The sequence below is a fragment of the Bombina bombina genome, chromosome 6 (assembly GCF_027579735.1).
Source record: "Bombina bombina isolate aBomBom1 chromosome 6, aBomBom1.pri, whole genome shotgun sequence".
Classification (NCBI taxonomy): domain Eukaryota; kingdom Metazoa; phylum Chordata; class Amphibia; order Anura; family Bombinatoridae; genus Bombina; species Bombina bombina.
This window is the reverse complement of record NC_069504.1, coordinates 784,722,974-784,739,834: the sequence shown is the minus strand read 5'-3', so window position 1 is coordinate 784,739,834 and position 16,861 is coordinate 784,722,974. Positions and strand designations below refer to the sequence as shown.

At 34.7% G+C, this 16,861-nt stretch overlaps 1 protein-coding gene across 2 annotated transcripts in view; it reads left to right on the top strand.

The window, feature by feature from the left end:
- LOC128663663 (beta-4C adrenergic receptor) overlaps positions 1 to 7,272 on the top strand; it is a 120,954-nt gene extending 113,682 nt beyond the window's left edge. For both annotated transcript variants that reach the window (XM_053718100.1, XM_053718099.1), the window contains one exon: positions 6,827 to 7,272. In XM_053718100.1, the coding sequence (XP_053574075.1) occupies positions 6,827 to 6,830 (4 nt within the window). In that variant the 3' untranslated portion in view covers positions 6,831 to 7,272. The remainder of the gene's footprint in view (positions 1 to 6,826) is intronic.
- The last annotated feature ends 9,589 nt before the right edge of the window (positions 7,273 to 16,861 follow it).

Sequence of the window (16,861 nt, the reverse complement as noted above, 5' to 3'; positions counted from 1 at the left end):
AAACATGAGTTTAGTATAATCTATCACCTTTTAGCAATAATTTTTATTGTACACGCAGCCTGCAGAGCATATGGCTATATGCAGTATGCCAAGAGGAAAAAGAGAAGGCAGTTCTGCAGGTAGTGTAGATTAAAAAGTTCACTTTATTGCACAAACGATTAAAAACATGCAAGGGTCCAAGGAATCATCATGATACAAAGATTGTAGCACCAAAATGGCTTACATGTTATGGCACTAAGCTGCAATCATAGTCTAAAGGTGCTGCACATGATACTAGATTTAAAAAGGTCTATATTTTACCTGATAGGTTAAAAAACCTAATTGAAAAGTACGCCCGCCATATGATGTCTTGGCTCAATACAGCCCACATTATGCAGCCACTAAAGTTAACCCTGAACACAGCTTAAACCATCTTAATAGTGTGTATAAATAAAAAGTATGAAATACAAAATACATATTATATCTAAACAAAATCAGCACTTGCAGGCCCATTTATCAAGCTCCGTATGGAGCTTGAAGGGCCGTGTTTCTGGCGAGTCTTCAGACTCGCCAGAAACACAAGTTATGAAGCAGCGGTCTAAAGACCGCTGCTTCATAACCCTGTCCGCCTGCTCTGAGCAGGCGGACAGGAACCGCCGGAAATCAACCCGATCGAATACGATCGGGTTGATTGACAGCTCCCTACTGGCGGCCGATTGGCCGCGAGTCAGCAGGGGGCGGCGTTGCACCAGCAGCTCTTGTGAGCTGCTGGTGCAATGTTAAATGTGGAGAGCGTATTGCTCTCCGCATTTAGCGAGGTCTTGCGGACCTGATCCGCAGTGTCGGATCAGGTCCGCAAGCCCTTTGATAAATGGGCCCCTTAGACAGAGATTATCTTTAGTTTAGACAAACACTTATGGTAGACAGAATACATCTTAATACACATCTACATGGGTTATGTTAAATGAATGAACACCAGCGGTATGAAATAATATCGTCCAACATATGAGAACTGATCCTAAGAACCATGAGGAGAAATGTAAATGCAAATGCACATACACACAATATAATATTATATTAAAATAAAGCATGTGTGGGATCACAGCACACCATGACCTGATAACATTGATCCTCGAATAAATCCTGTACCAAACACATAATACATATATAGATACGTGTGCATACATATACTCACACACACACATACTTATATAAACAGATGTAGTGTAATGATAAGATCAATATGATAGTTAAGATAGAGATTATATTTGTATACCCATTGATTAGGTTTTATATGTTCAACAAGGTATCCTTATTCCCAAAAATGTATCAGATCGTATTTGGAATTAAGATCTGAGGGAGTTCTGGTTCTGAGCTGAAATATCCAAAACACCTCTCTTTGGGCTAATAATTGGTCAATGTCACCTCCTCTCTTAGGTATTGTCACTTTTTCAATCTCTACCCACCTAAAAGAGTTAAGCTCACTGTTATGTTTGATGGCAAAGTGTTGGACCAGAGGAGTGGTGGATTTGCCCCTGCTAATGGTGGACATGTGTTCCCTAATGAGTGAGTTGATGTCTCTAGAAGTGAGACCAACATATTGAATGTTGCATTTGATGCAAGTAATCAAATATATGACAAATGTGCAAGTGCAGTTCAGGCATGTTTTCATAGCATATGTTTGTCCACTAACAGCTGACGTAAAATTATCAGTGACCTGTACATATTCACAGGTTTTACATTTCCTGTGACCGCACTTGAACATACCAACATGTCTGAGCCAAGAACTTTCCTGTCTCAAATTTTGTCTCAATTGTGTGGGAGACAGAACAGATCCAAATGTACAACATTTCTTGTAAGAGCATCGTATGCCTTCCTGAACCACATCCGTCAACTTGTCATCAGCGGCTAAAATTGGGAAATGCTTCCTAATAATGCCACAGACTTTGGAATTTTGGGCACTATAGCTCGTTACAAAGTGTAACTCTTTAAAAGCCATTGTATTGGCCGTAGGGATCTTGTCCTGTAACAAAGTGTCCCTAGATAAACTTCCCACTTTGTTCATTGCTTCTTTAATGTGACGATGAGTATAGTTCCTCTATTTAAGCCTATGCTCCAACAACTTTGCTTCGTGCATGTAATCCTGCTGTTTACTGCTCTTCCTTTTAAGCCGGCTGAACTGACCCTTTGCTACTGCATAAGAAGTATTCTTGGGATGACAGCTGGAAGCATGCAACAAAGTGTTGCCAGAGATGGGTTTGTGGAACACCTTGGTATCAACATTGCCATCCTCATTACCAACCAAACATAAATCCAGAAAGTTAATACTACTGGAATCAGATTCAAAGGTGAATCGTAGGCCCACATCATTGTCATTCAGCCACTCAATGAAAGAACCAATTAATTCAGTGGAGCTGGACCAGACAAGGAGCAGATCATCTATATACCACTTAAAAAAGCATATATATGAGACCTGAAGGGATTACTATCGCCAAAGATGTGGACAAACTCCCACCATCCAAGATATAGATTTGCATATGAGGGGACGAATTACGCCCCCATGGTGGTCCCACATCTCTGGTGATAGTAACTACCCTAAAAATTAAAAAAATTGTGGGTGAGTAAAAAGGTCAACACACAAATGACAAATGTCTGAAATTCTGTTGTATATTCAGAAAAATTACTGAGGAAATACTATACAGCTTTGATGCCTTTTTCATGGGGTATTGAGGAGTACAGAGAGACTGCATCCACGGTGACCCAAGTATAGGAGCACTCCTATTTAAAATTATTATGCAGAATTAAAATGTGTTTAGAGTCCCTCGTACAGTATATGGAAATGTTATCACCATAGGTTGGAGAATGGCATCAAGCCACTGTGAAAGTCGCTCCAACAGTGAATCGATGCCACTCACTATTGAACGTTTTCCAAGGACTTATGAACTTTTGGAAAATGGTGGATGGGTATCCTGGTAAATTTCACATCAAGATATTGAGCTGTTCATTCATCCAGGAACCCATGCTCCAACCCATCATCCAAAATGTGTTTTAAATTTTCTTTTATACCCAGCCATGGGATTGTTCTCCAAAACTAGATAGTAACGTGTATTGTCCAGCTGACGTAAGGCTTCAGAAACATAGTCCACTCGATCCATAACTACTATAGTCCCACTCTTTTCAGCAGGGCGTATAACTATAGTGTTATCCTGTTGTAGAGACTTCAAAGCATCTCTTTGTTTCTTAGATAAATAGATTTTTACTGGATCTGGACTATCTCTCAAGGCCTGTAAGTCAGCTTCCACCAACTGTAGAAGGTTTCTATCACTGGACCGCTACTATGAATCAGATAGAATTTGGATTTATCCTTTAGGGATGCCCCACTGTTTACTCCACCGGTAGCTGCCATTGTTTCTGAAGCCAGAAACTGCAGAGTGACTACATCACAAACCTCCTCAATTGTTTGGAATTCCAGGAAATGAACAGTGGGACCCCCACCACATTCTATTGGTATGTCAGTGTTAGATGAAAAATGTTTCTTGAGAGTGACATTTCTAATAAATCAATTATTATCGATCATAGTTGAAACATGTTAAAGTTGGTGGTGGGTGCAAAACCCAAACCAAATCTCAGGACTTTAAGTTGTTCACAGGTAAGAACAGTAGAAGATAAATTTATTACATTGTTCACTTGTATTTGCTTTGGACACGATTGCCGCTCAGCTAGTACCTCTAGTACAAAGTTTGTTCACAAATTTTTGAACTGCTTGCATTATAAAGAAATAAAACAACGAAGGATGTTCTCCCTGTTAGATAAGCCCATTTGATTGGGTTGTGGTTTTGAAGAACAGGAAAAAAATACATATTTTAAATACAAAAATAAACCTAAAGGGTCGATTCCCCAAACACTTTATCCTCTGCAACTGGTATAACACATCCATGGAAAACATTAAGGGGAAAATAATTTACAGTACACTGCCCCTTTAAATGAATACACCAATAAGACTATTTTTTCTCCAGCTAAATGCTTTAAAACAAATGTTTGTAAAAGACTGAACAACACTCAAGACTTTGGAAAGGCTAATTGATTTGACACATTTAAAGGGTGTTATTTAAGAGTGCCTTGAGTATTATGTGATTTCAGGTAAGTGTTCAGGCACAGCATTCTTGTTAAACCCTTCAACTAGATGGAATTTCATCTATTTCCGCATCACTGGAAATATTTTTTTCTGTCACGTTTTGCTGTGTAGAATAATGTTACAATAACACGATTGTAGCACCTTTGTACAGTAGTTTAGGAAATGCATTCTTACAGCCATTCAGCAGCAGAGCTTCAATGAATCTTTCTGTCTCAGGAGATCTGACAAATTTGTATTATTTCACTATGCATCGGTTTATGCTTGATTTGTGTTACAAACTTTCTACGTACATATGGAAATCATAATAGTTCATCACAAGTTCAGATTTCAGCTGATATCAATGGTATTCATTTTTTTGTAATAACTAAGTTAAAACGTAGTAAACTTACGTGAAAAACACATTGATCTACATACAAAATTTAATGCTAAAGCTAAAATACAATTATTAAACTTCTGGATCAACTGATTGCATTGGTATCAAATAACCCAAACACCTTTAATATAAACTATCCCATGACTAAAAAAAATATTATTTAAGGGTCAGATTACAAGTGGAACGCAAACGTTCCACGGAACTCTCATGTTCAGCCCATTTTTACAAAACTAGAACAGAAAGAAGAGACAAGCGCAACAGCGATTCACTGTACCGGTTTAATATAGTCAGATCCCTGACTGCATAAAATTTCACACTTACAAGATATAAGTTAAAAAAGAGCCCAAAACATCTACTCAGCCGCCCTGTAATTCCGGTCTGGCCTCCAGTTCTCCACCAGTCCGTATAGATGGTACTGCTAGGAATATTTCCCCTTCAATGGACAGAGCCGCCAGGTAGGCGGTGAGTTTAAGCTCCAGCAATGATACACAGTCTTTCACAACGTAACCTGAACGCGTTTCGTTTACTCACAGGTAAACTTTATCAACAGGAAGTGAGTGTGTTTGCATCTCACCCTATAGGTCTTTAAATTTATTGGTCTATTATCTCATTGGTCCGTGTTGGATAGTCTTTGTAGCCCACTGATGCTTTGCTAGAATAGGAACCTCCTATTCTAGCAAAGCAGCAGTGGGCTACAAAGACTATTGAACTTCTGAATAGTATTTAAAATTTTGAATGTGGATATTTGATCTAATTATGAACATTCGAAAATGAAAGTAACGTTTGAAAACCAGAAATAACATTTGATTACCGAATTTTAATGGATTTTTATTCTTATCAACATTCAATTGTCCAAAACGAATGTCCACAGGACTATTTGTTCTACTAAATGAATGACACTTTCAGCACATTTGCCCAAGTCTGGTTTATTACCGAGGAAGCAATTTGCACAATTTTATTTTTCATTTCATATTGTGAATTTTCTGATACCATTGTGTGATCTAGAACAGTGTTTTTCAACCAGTGTGCCGTGGCACACTAGTGTGCCGTGAGAGATCCTTAGGTGTGCCACGGCAGACTGACAACAGTGTGACATATTTTTTAAATTTTGCTTGTTTTTTACTCCCAGTGCAGGGGTAGTTTGTAGGAGGCATGGCATAACAGCACAATACATACAGTATGTGTGTGTTTGTGTGTATGTGTATATATATATGCTGTATTAGGCTACAATGTGTGATTTTTTTAAAATTTTGGGATGGTGGTGTGCCACAGAATTTTTTAATGTAAAAAAGTGTGCCACAGCAAAAAAAAAGGTTAAAAATCACTGATCTAGAAAATAAATATCAAATAGTGTGTCACACCGTCTCAGAGTGTGACTTAACTCTGCTATACTTCATAACAGATGTGTCAACTAAATAATAATTCTTATTTCCACTCACTGTGTAATTTTGTAGTGATCCTTCCTTTAATTTGTAAGTTATATATTTTACAATCAATATGCGCTGGTGTTTTGTCATTCTCTACTTCACCAATTATATAGCCAGCCAAACAGAAGTAAGGTTAAAGCTATTAGGACTATAATTAAAATGCACAGTAGTAGAACTTTAATTTGTTACACTTAATAAATGCATTGAGCTTTCCTTAAATCACTGAAACTAAACCAGCAAGAAACATTCTAACTTGGGCAAATTGTTTATTCACTTATACATAAATCGTCACAAAAGTTTGAAGTCTATGAGGCAAACCTTCCAATACATACAGCTTATTTTAGAGCTTTAAAGAATGCCAAATTTAGGTTAGATTACATTCCAGTTGTAAGCATATCAAGTAGAAATAAATAGAGATCTCAATATCTCTTGTAAGGTATAACATCCACAAATAGCTGGCAGAATAAGTAAGGGAGTACCAGAAAGTTAATTTGATAAAGGGTAAATTATATTGAAAACTTTTTTGTGTGTGTAATATTAGCCATAATTATAGAACCTATATTCAATTAACTTAAAGGGATACTAAACCCAAATTTTAGGTTCAGTACCTGGGTTGTGCATACTGATTGGATGGCTAAATCCAATCACCAAGCGCTATCCAGCGTTCTGAACCAAAAATTGTCTGGCTCCAAAGCTGTCATTCATGCTTTTTCAAATAAAGATACCAAGAGAGAATGTAGAAAAATGATAATAGGAGTAAATTATAAAGTTGCTAAAAATTGCATGCTCTATCTGAATCATGAAAGAAAAATGTTGGGTTTAGTGCCCCTTTAACAATGTTTAACTTCTTGTATGCATATTTTAATTTGCTTGTAACATATCTTTTATGCCAATATTCTATTTCTCTTACAGATGATAAAAGCTTCAAGGTCACCAAGTATTCATGAAATTTACTTCAAAGTGACTGAGAAAACTGTAAATTTAATTTACAAGGATCCTCAGGAATTAAAGCTGCAAGCCTTTGGGATGGAACCCCTTATTTCCCAGCTGCCTTTATACTTACAACCGTGGAACCAAAAAGACAGTGCAAGATTCAATCATATGGAACTTTTATAAGGAGTTGTTTTCACAATACATGAATATGTTGTGTTTACTTCTCTTTTTAACCATAACCATATGCCTTATTCTATATTTTTCTGGCTACTGTTTTCAAAGTATTTTCTCAGGGTCCTATTAAAAGACAGATTACATAAGATCATGAGAAATAACATCATGCTGAATGCTTCTAGGAAGATGGGATAATGCGGGAGGTTTAAATCTGGTGTTTGTTAAAGGAATAAAAAGTATGTAGGGCTGTATATATATATATATGTGTATATCATCTGTGTATTTATACTCACTTAGTGAGAATAAGAAAACAAGTCAGTGGCACTATATCTACATTGGCCTAAATCTTAAAAAATACTGGTCATGGTAAAATACTAGCGGTGGCAACCCTAACAACCCTAATGTGCACATAACTGCAAACATGTCATAAATATAAATTATATATATATATATATATACATACATACATACATACACATACATACATACACACACAATATATAGTGAAGGCACGTAAACGAAGTAAATAACCTCCAGGATGTCCTACCTGATAGTAGATATGATAGAAGCCCCACAATAAAATAAATGGGGAGGCATCACTCTATAGACTTACAAAATAAGGATTCACGTTTATTCCCAAGTCTAGAGAGTGACACCTCTGCATTTATTTTATTTTGGGGCTCTTATAATTATATATATATATATATATATATATATATATATATATATATATATATATATATATATATATATATATATATATATATATATATATATATATATCATATAATGTCCAATTAGGAATTGCACTCATCTGCCAGGGTGCATATGTCAGAAAAAATAAAAAGATCTAGAAAAAGACAACACTCACTGGACTTGAAAGTAAAAATTAACTTTTAATTATCCAGAGTTTAAAATAGGGGATAGGCATGACGTTTCGATTTTGTACCAGCATCTTTATCAAATGTCCCAAGATGAAAAGGGTTATGCTTCAGGGTAGGTGCATCATCAGTGTGATGCCCCAAGGAAGATATACATATATATATATATATATATATATATACACACACACACATACACATTATATATATATATATATATATATATATATATATATATATATATATATATATATATATATATATATATATATATATTGTATAGCCCCCGAAACAATTAATTGACAGATATCTATACATTGTATTGCAGGAACACTGCTGGAATTCGAACAGGCCTGGGGTTTGATCTCAGTGAAATTTTCATCACAGTATTGACTATTTCCTCATTTATTAGTTGACGGATGGACAATGTTCTCATCTAGGGAACATGTCCACTAGGCTTCATGGCGAGTGAGCAGTGAACACTGTTTGCTGCCTGCACTTATCATTGCACAAGGACATCTTTGTGTTTCCCTGTCATCTCAGAAGTGAGCCTATGCTCCAATGCATGGCTTCACAGACCCCATTAAACTTCTTAAAATTCTCCTTCTGTATGGACAGAAGTTGTATATTAATCATTTCCTGTGAAATATGACAAATAACGGACATGGTAACTTTACTTCATATGGGATGTCAGACACAATCACTGAAAATATCAAATAAGAATTTACCCTCCTCCCTTATCTAGGTCATATTTTTATATATGCATAGAAAACATTATTTTTATGATCAAAGCAATCTGTCCTTTTTGTGCAAAGAAATATAGGCTAGCAAAATGTTCCCTCTAATTACATTACAGACATGTTAAAGCATAGCAGTAAAGTGGTCAGACCTTGCTAGTTGTACAAACGTATTTTATTTCAACTAGTCTCATGGTTATAATAGAACAAGTCTCTTTATTTAAATCTACCACTTCTGACTGTGGTTCATTTAGAAACCTATCAATAATTTAATAAAGTAATCAGCATAGCCTTACAGTTTGCACAGCCAAGCCAACTTCACTTTATATTTTTATGAAATATATTTATCTATATTATATATGTGTTTTGAAGTTTTTTTAGCGTATTTGTTCTTCTATCCTTCCTCTAAAAATATAACTTTGAGAATTAAGGTATTTTTTCTATAATATTCTACAATTCTACCTCTCTTTTTCTATGTCCAGTTAATTTATCGCACCCTTTCAACACAGTATACTCGCTGAATGTCCTTTTTTGCACTGTTTGCTTAATATTATTTAAGCATTTTGCCTGCTAATAATTTGTACAAAAGATTCACTATACGCACAAATCTGCAGACATGAATGAATGCAAGCCTAGAAACATATAATAGTTTTTACTACTCTAGAATATCTTAATTAAATTTTTGTTGCAAACGTATTTTGCTAAGCAATAGTGCATTATCACAAATGACAAAATGAAAATTGGGAGACAATGGTTTCTTATGAGGTTTAAGTTTAAGTTACAAAATTTGTTATAAAGAAGAGATAAAGAGGACTATTTATGAAATGTCTGTCGGACCTGATCCGATAGTGCGGATCAGGTCTGACAGACATTGCTGAATGCGGAGAGCAATGCGCTCTCCGTATTCAGCATTGCACCGGGAGCTCACAAGAGCTGCTGATGCAACACCGCCCCCTGCAGACTCGCGACCAATCAGCCGCCAGCAGGGGGGGGTGTCAATCAACCCGATCATACTCGATCGGGTTGAATTCCGGCGATTCCTGTCCGCCTCATCAGAGCAGGCGGACAGGGTTATGGAGCAGCGGTCTTTACACCACTGCTCCATAACTTGTGTTTCTGGTGAGTCTGAAGACTCACCAGAAACACGGGCCCTCCGTACGGAGCGTGATAAATGGGCCTCAAAGAAAAAAATTAACATTTATGTAAAATATAACACAACCACTAAATGTAATACATCACTTCCAGCTTACTGAATATTATTTATTGTATGTTCATTTAAAAAGTGTATGCTGAAGTTTTGCATATTTTTAGTGGAACATAATGGGCGCCATGTACTAAATGGTGGGCGGACAGCTTCTTAACTCGCGAAGCTGTCCGCCCGCCTTCGCTACACACGGGCATCTGTCAATCACCGAGAGCGAGCGTGCTCTCAGTGATTTTGCTTCACCACCTAAGAGGTGGCGTAGGGTGTAGGAAGCAGCGGTCTGATGACCGCTGCTTCTTACATTGCGGGAAGCAGGCTCACATATGTGAACCTGCCCCGCAAAGGCTCCGGAGCAGCTTTCGCTGCTTTGTACATGGAGCCCAATGTTCTTGTATAATTTATATTATTTTTTAAAGAAGGAGAGAAAGAGGTGATTAAAAGTTATATTACTTGAAAACTTTAATCCAGAGCTGCTTCTTGTGATAGCGAGAGATAATTTTCTATCATAACAAGAGCAGTTGTTTTTTTTTTTGTTTGAACAAAATGATAAAATATAAATTGAAACATATAAAACTATATCAGATGTATACTTCCTGCTAATGTTCATTGGATAAAATGTACAATGAGGATTCATGCCTGTTAGCCAACGAGGACTAGCAGGAATTAACCTATAAGCAAATGAGCATTAGTTGAAAGCTAATATTGCTGTATTAGATTCTATTTAAACTTAAAGGGACATTAAACCCAATTTTTTTCTTTCATGATTCAGATAGAGAATGCACTTTTAAACAACTTTCTAATTTACTTATATAATCTAATTTGCTTCATTCTCTTGATATTCTTTCCTGAAAAGCATATCTAGATATGCTCAGTAGCTTCTGATTGGTGGCTGCACGTATTTGCCTCATGTGATTGGCTCACCGATGTGCATTGCTATTTCTTTAACAAAATATATCTAAAGAATGAAGCAAATTAGATAATAGAAGTAAATTGGAATGTTCTTTAAAATTGTATTCTCTGTCTGACTCATGAAAGAAAAAATTTGGGTTTAATGTTCCTTTAAACAGCTTTTACTTCACATCTTTTCATGCAAAAAAAAAAACAGTGTCCCTCTAAGGAAGTGCTCTGCACATGCAAATTTCTATCCCATTCTCTCCCACTTACCAATAAGTAGTTGGGAGAATTATTTCTCCATTTATCAAAGCGTCAATTTTATCTATTTGCCCGCTCCAAGTACATCCGTCTATACACGCAGTGAGTAGTTGTTCGCCGACCAGAGTTACAATAGACTGTTGATAACATATATATATCAATGAAGCGAAGCAGCTAATTTAGAGTCCAGCAGGAGAGAGTGAGAGAATCTTAAAGCTGCAGTTTTAAAGGGTCCCTGGTTGTAGAAAAAAGCCTTTTCATTTATTGTTTGCATTAGGTGAATAATATATTAATTCACAAGACTCTTATTTCTATGCCATAGTAACTATAGCTTCTCTGTCTGAACGGAATCTTTGATGTATTTCTCTATTAGAAAGGAGGTTTAATCCAGATTGAGGAAGGAAACCCTTCTTTGTGGTTGTATTTTGGTTCTCTCCTGGTTCTGTAGTTGAATTCTTCTTCTCCTGCGCCTAAGAACGCAGAAACAAAACAGGAACATAAATATATTCATGTTTAAAATAAAAAAGCAAACTCACGGTTGAACTATCCAAAAGCATAATAAAAAAAACCTTGGAAGTGATTGCCTTTTCATAGGTGACACTGCCATTGTTTACTTAAAGGTAGAGCCTTATTGCCCATTGATTTCAATGGCATTCGCAAGCTCTAAGCTTGCGGATTTAAAGGCATGCCCGTGGCTTTGTACGCTGCGTTAACTATCAAGTAGACTACTTAGAAATGTAGAAATCTGGTGTTTGTAGACGATTGCGGCAGGCAAAAGTTGAGTGGAGATGAGGGAATTCAAGCCTCAGATTATGATTCGATTGTGGCAAAATCAGTTGCTTTTTTTAGCCACATGACTGCTTAATAACTGTGGTCAGTGAAAATTGCGTCTAAAATGATTTAATCTTGAAGCTTTGATAAATGGAGCACATACAGCCTCTCACTGGCTCTTTTACTTCAGCCTTTAGAAGCCAGACAATGTGCTGCAGTAAATATGAACATTAACTATATGCAAAACTACAGTGTGTATTATTATATTTTTTCTATGAATTATAGTCAGTAGACTAAAACTGATGAACTTAAAGGTATCACTTAAATACCCTTTTATGACAATAGTCTTTACTCCCTTCATGATATGTTTGAATGTTTTGGATTAGTATACTGCTTACCTTGGGTGTGAAGTCTAGATGGAATCTCTTGTAGCACAACAAACAAAGTGTTAGGCTTCTGCTGTGTAAAATGCTCATATCCGTAACAGTCTTATCTCAGATGCTTTTTACATTGCTCACACTTCAAGATAAAAATCCCAAATGCCGTCTTACGTTTTGGGCAAAATTCCATTGGCTTCCAAATCTCTAGAAAAAGATAGAAAGTTAAATTTTTTGTATTTGAATTATAAAATAAGATTAAAAAAATATTTTGTCAGGCTTATATTCTTTAGCACTGTAAATATCGTGTTATTAGCAGAGGAATAGTATTAATAGTATTTCTACGTGTGTCAATTTTCTTTATAGTAGCTAACACAATAATGCAAAAGGTTTCCGTTTTTGCTGTTCACGCACAATTTGCCACTTTTTTTAAATGTTCATTTGTGGTTGTTAAAGTCTTTTGGCTAAATTATTAATCAGCTAAAACAATTTGTCATTATGTTTACTCTCTTTGACTGTTTACTCTATATAAAGCATGCCTTCCTGGTCCTTTGTATACTGATAAATAAACATAGGACCAGATTACAAGTGGACCACTAACAGTTTCGCGATAAGGGGTTTATTGCGGCTGTTTAAGCTCGTCAGGTTTGCCGCTGGTATTAAAAATTAAAAGTGAACGCAAATGCATCCTCAGAGTTCTGATTAATTGTTTTGCAAAACAAAAAAGTGTCACAAAGCACATCAAAAATAAATTACAAAGTACAGTTATACTCATAATAATACCATCTAATAAAAATTATAAAAAAAATTGCGCACAAAAGTTATAAGGGCTTTAACATAGAGATACATAAATATACATCTCTAAATATATCTATGTATGTATGTATATATATATATATATATATATATATATATATATATATATATATATACATACATATGCATTTATATGTGTATATATTTATTTACAGACATATATACACATACAAACACATAAATACATATGTATACCTATATAGACATATATAGAACTGCATTGGAGCCCTTTGCAGTTAAGTAGATGAAAACATGAAAAAATATTTATGCAATATTCATATTTAATAAAATGTTATATTGTGTATTTACTGTAAATAGTTCACATTCAAGTGTTCAGCACATAGGAGAATATGTTCTATGTATTTTAAATAGATATTCCTATATCAATCTGTATATATCTATACATATATATAAATATATATATATATATATATATATATATATATATATATATATATATATATATATATATATATATATATATATATATATATATATACACACACATACACATACAACAACATTTTAAATTAGGGGGAGGTAAAAAGTGAGTTTAAAATCCTCCACTATGCATAAAATAGAGAAAATAACTCATTGTGTAGCTCATTAACAAATCTAGACAAGCCAGAAGGCTTGTTTTTCCCACAGAAAACCTCTGGAATGCATTATTTACATTGCAGCAAAGGATTCTGGGTAAGAGATGCAAATTAGGTTCACAATGACACACCTTTTTACTTCAGCCTGCTTTTCAGCAGATTCCCTTAACACTAAGTATCGCTGTTCACACAGCTTGTAGACTTAGCTAGGGTTAAAGCAGTGATTCAAAACTATCCCAGGACAGACTGTTTCGTAGTTGTTGCTACTCATCAGCTGGGAGAAAGTTTAAATCACTGCTGGGTGAAGTTGATTCCTGGCAAATACAACAACATTTTAAATTAGGGGGAGGTAAAAAGTGAGTTTAAAATCCTCCACTACGCATAAAAACGTCATAAAAACTTCATAAAAACTTCACACAGCAGTGATTTAAACTTTCTCCCAGCTGATGAGTAGCAACAACTACGAAACAGTCTGTCCTGGGATAGTTTTGAATCACTGCTTTAACCCTAGCTAAGTCTACAAGCTGTGTGAACAGCGATACTTAGTGTTAAGGGAATCTGCTGAAAAGCAGGCTGAAGTAAAAAGGTGTGTCATTGTGAACCTAATTTGCATCTCTTACCCAGAATCCTTTGCTGCATTGTAAATAATGTATTCCAGAGGTTTTCTGTGGGAAAAACAAGTCTTCTGGCTTGTCTAGATTTGTTAATGAGCTACACAATGAGTTATTTTCTCTCTATATATATATAAAGATATATATATTGAACCGAAAAACATGATACATGTAGAAATAATTATTTATGAATAAAAAGAACATTCTTCTTTGTGAAGAATATTGGAATGTGAAATATTAATATTTTCAGGTCAAGTTAACGCCCTTAAGAATATGCGATCGGGTTTGCCCGCGAGTAGGGTGTTTTTTTTTTGTCCACTTTTTTGCTGCATTGACGTCTATGGGAGAATACGTGAATGCACATGCAAAAGTTCGGCTTTTTTTACTCATCAGGTTAGCGAGCGAAAACAGTTTACTTTCAACTGCCCGACGAGCGCAAAAAGTTTACTTCTAGCGCAGTTAGCGCTTTGGCGGGAGCATTAAATAGCACTCCACTTGTAATCTGGCTCATAGTAATCTGAATAGGCCTTAGCACACTCTATTGAAATAACTTAGCTCATAGCCTGGATCCTATATAAATGCCATAGCTCTATAGTTATATTTCAGACAATGAGATTACAAAGAAATTCATTGGGTCAAGATAACTATGTTAGTAGGTTAGCTGCAAGATTGCCATTGTGATTTAACATGCAATTATACAGTATATGCAGTGTAAATAGATTTTAAGTATGTTTAAACCCTACAATTGTATTTATAATTGTGTGCATACATGTTCACAGGTAATAAGGCATCTAAAAGTTGTATATATTACAGTTAATGTTTCATAGGAAAATATGTTTAATTTTTTTATTATGATGCCGCCTATCAGTAAAACGTGCAGTATGTAACAAAAAAAAAATGTGTGTTGTCTTGATTTGATTCATTTGATATTTTATTATTGTTATAATTATATTTTATTATTATGAATAATATGTCACAAATACAATGTACTAGAGAATAGAAGTTCACGTTTTAATGTTTTCTAACGGCCTAAAAGAAACATTTTTATTTTTTTGTAAATTGATGTTCCTTTTTATTTTATTTTTTTCTTGTAAAATGGTGTTCTTGTAGTAAATACAACTAAAGTTTCTTGCTACATTTAAAGGGACAATGAACCCAATTTTTTTTCTTTCATGATTACGATAGAGCATGCAATTTTAAGCAACTTTCTAATTTACTCCTATTATCAATTTTTCTTAATTCTTTTGCTATCTTTATTTGAAAAGCAAGAATTTAAGTTTAGATGCCAGACTATTTTTGGTTCACAACCTTGGTTTTCCTTGCTGATAGGTGGATAAATGCTGTTCAGTGTACTGAATCAAAAATTGTCTGGCTCCTTAGCTTAGATGCTTTCTTTTTCAAATAAAGATAGCAAAAGAACAAAGAAAAATTGATAATAGGAGTAAATTAGAAAGTTGCTTAAAATTGCATGCTCTATCTGAATCATGAAAGACAAAATTTGGGTTCAGTATCCCTTTAAGTATGTTAACCACAACACAACTTTGGGAGGTGTTCCTCCTAACCAATAAGCATCTAAACAGTTCCTAAATAAATATGAACATATTTTAATTAAACAGACATACAACAAATTACTGAAGAGGATAATTTTTACTATGAAACCACAGCATTTTTCATGACTTTGCTTTGTCACTTTAGGGGATACATCAGGTGGTAATTGGAGTAAGATTATGATAGAATTAAAGGGACACTGAACCCAAATTTTTTCTTTTGTAATTCAGAAAGAGCATGCAATTTTAAGCAACTTTCTAATTTACTCCTATTATCAATTTTTCTTCGTTCTCTTGCTATCATTATTTGAAAAAGAAGGCATCTTTTTTTGTTTCAGTACTCTGGACAGCACTTTTTTATTGGTGGATGAATTTATCCACCAACCAGCAAGGACAACCCAGGTTGTTCACAAAAATGGGCCGGCATCTAAACTTACATTCTTGCATTTCAAATAAAGATACCAAGAGAATGAAGAAAATTTGATAATAGGAGTAAATTAGAAAGTTGCTTAAAATTTCATGCTCAATCTGAATCCCGAAAGAAAATTTTTGGGTACAGTGTCCCTTTAACTATTATTTGTTTTTTGTAAATAAAAATATATAGCACCTGTTTTTTGGTTTGGCGTAAAGGGAATCTGCTGAAAAGCAGACTTGAAGTAAAAAAGTGTGTCATTGTGAACCTCATTTGCATATCTTGCCCAGAATCCTTTACTGCATTGGAAACAATGTAATTCAGAGGTTTTCTGTGTGAAAAACAAGCCTTCTGGCCTGTCTAGATTTGTTAATGAACTTACCAATGAGTTATTTTCTCCATATTTTGTGCGTAGTGAAGGATTTTAAACCCACTTTTTACCTCCCCCTAATTTTAATATTATATTTATATATATATATATATTTATTTATTTTTTCATGCAATTTTTTATGTATGTGCTATTTTTTTATACATATAACATAATATGTAGTTTTCACATTAAGCTCTGGAAAGTTTTATTGGGGGGGGGGGGGAATATTTAACTTAGACACAAAGATTAGACCTAATATCAATAAAACAGATTCACATAAACATATTTGATTTCCTTACAAAGTTTCTTCACTGTGTCAAACCTTGAAATTAGTTGAGAATCTATAGTCACCAATGTGTAGTTTAT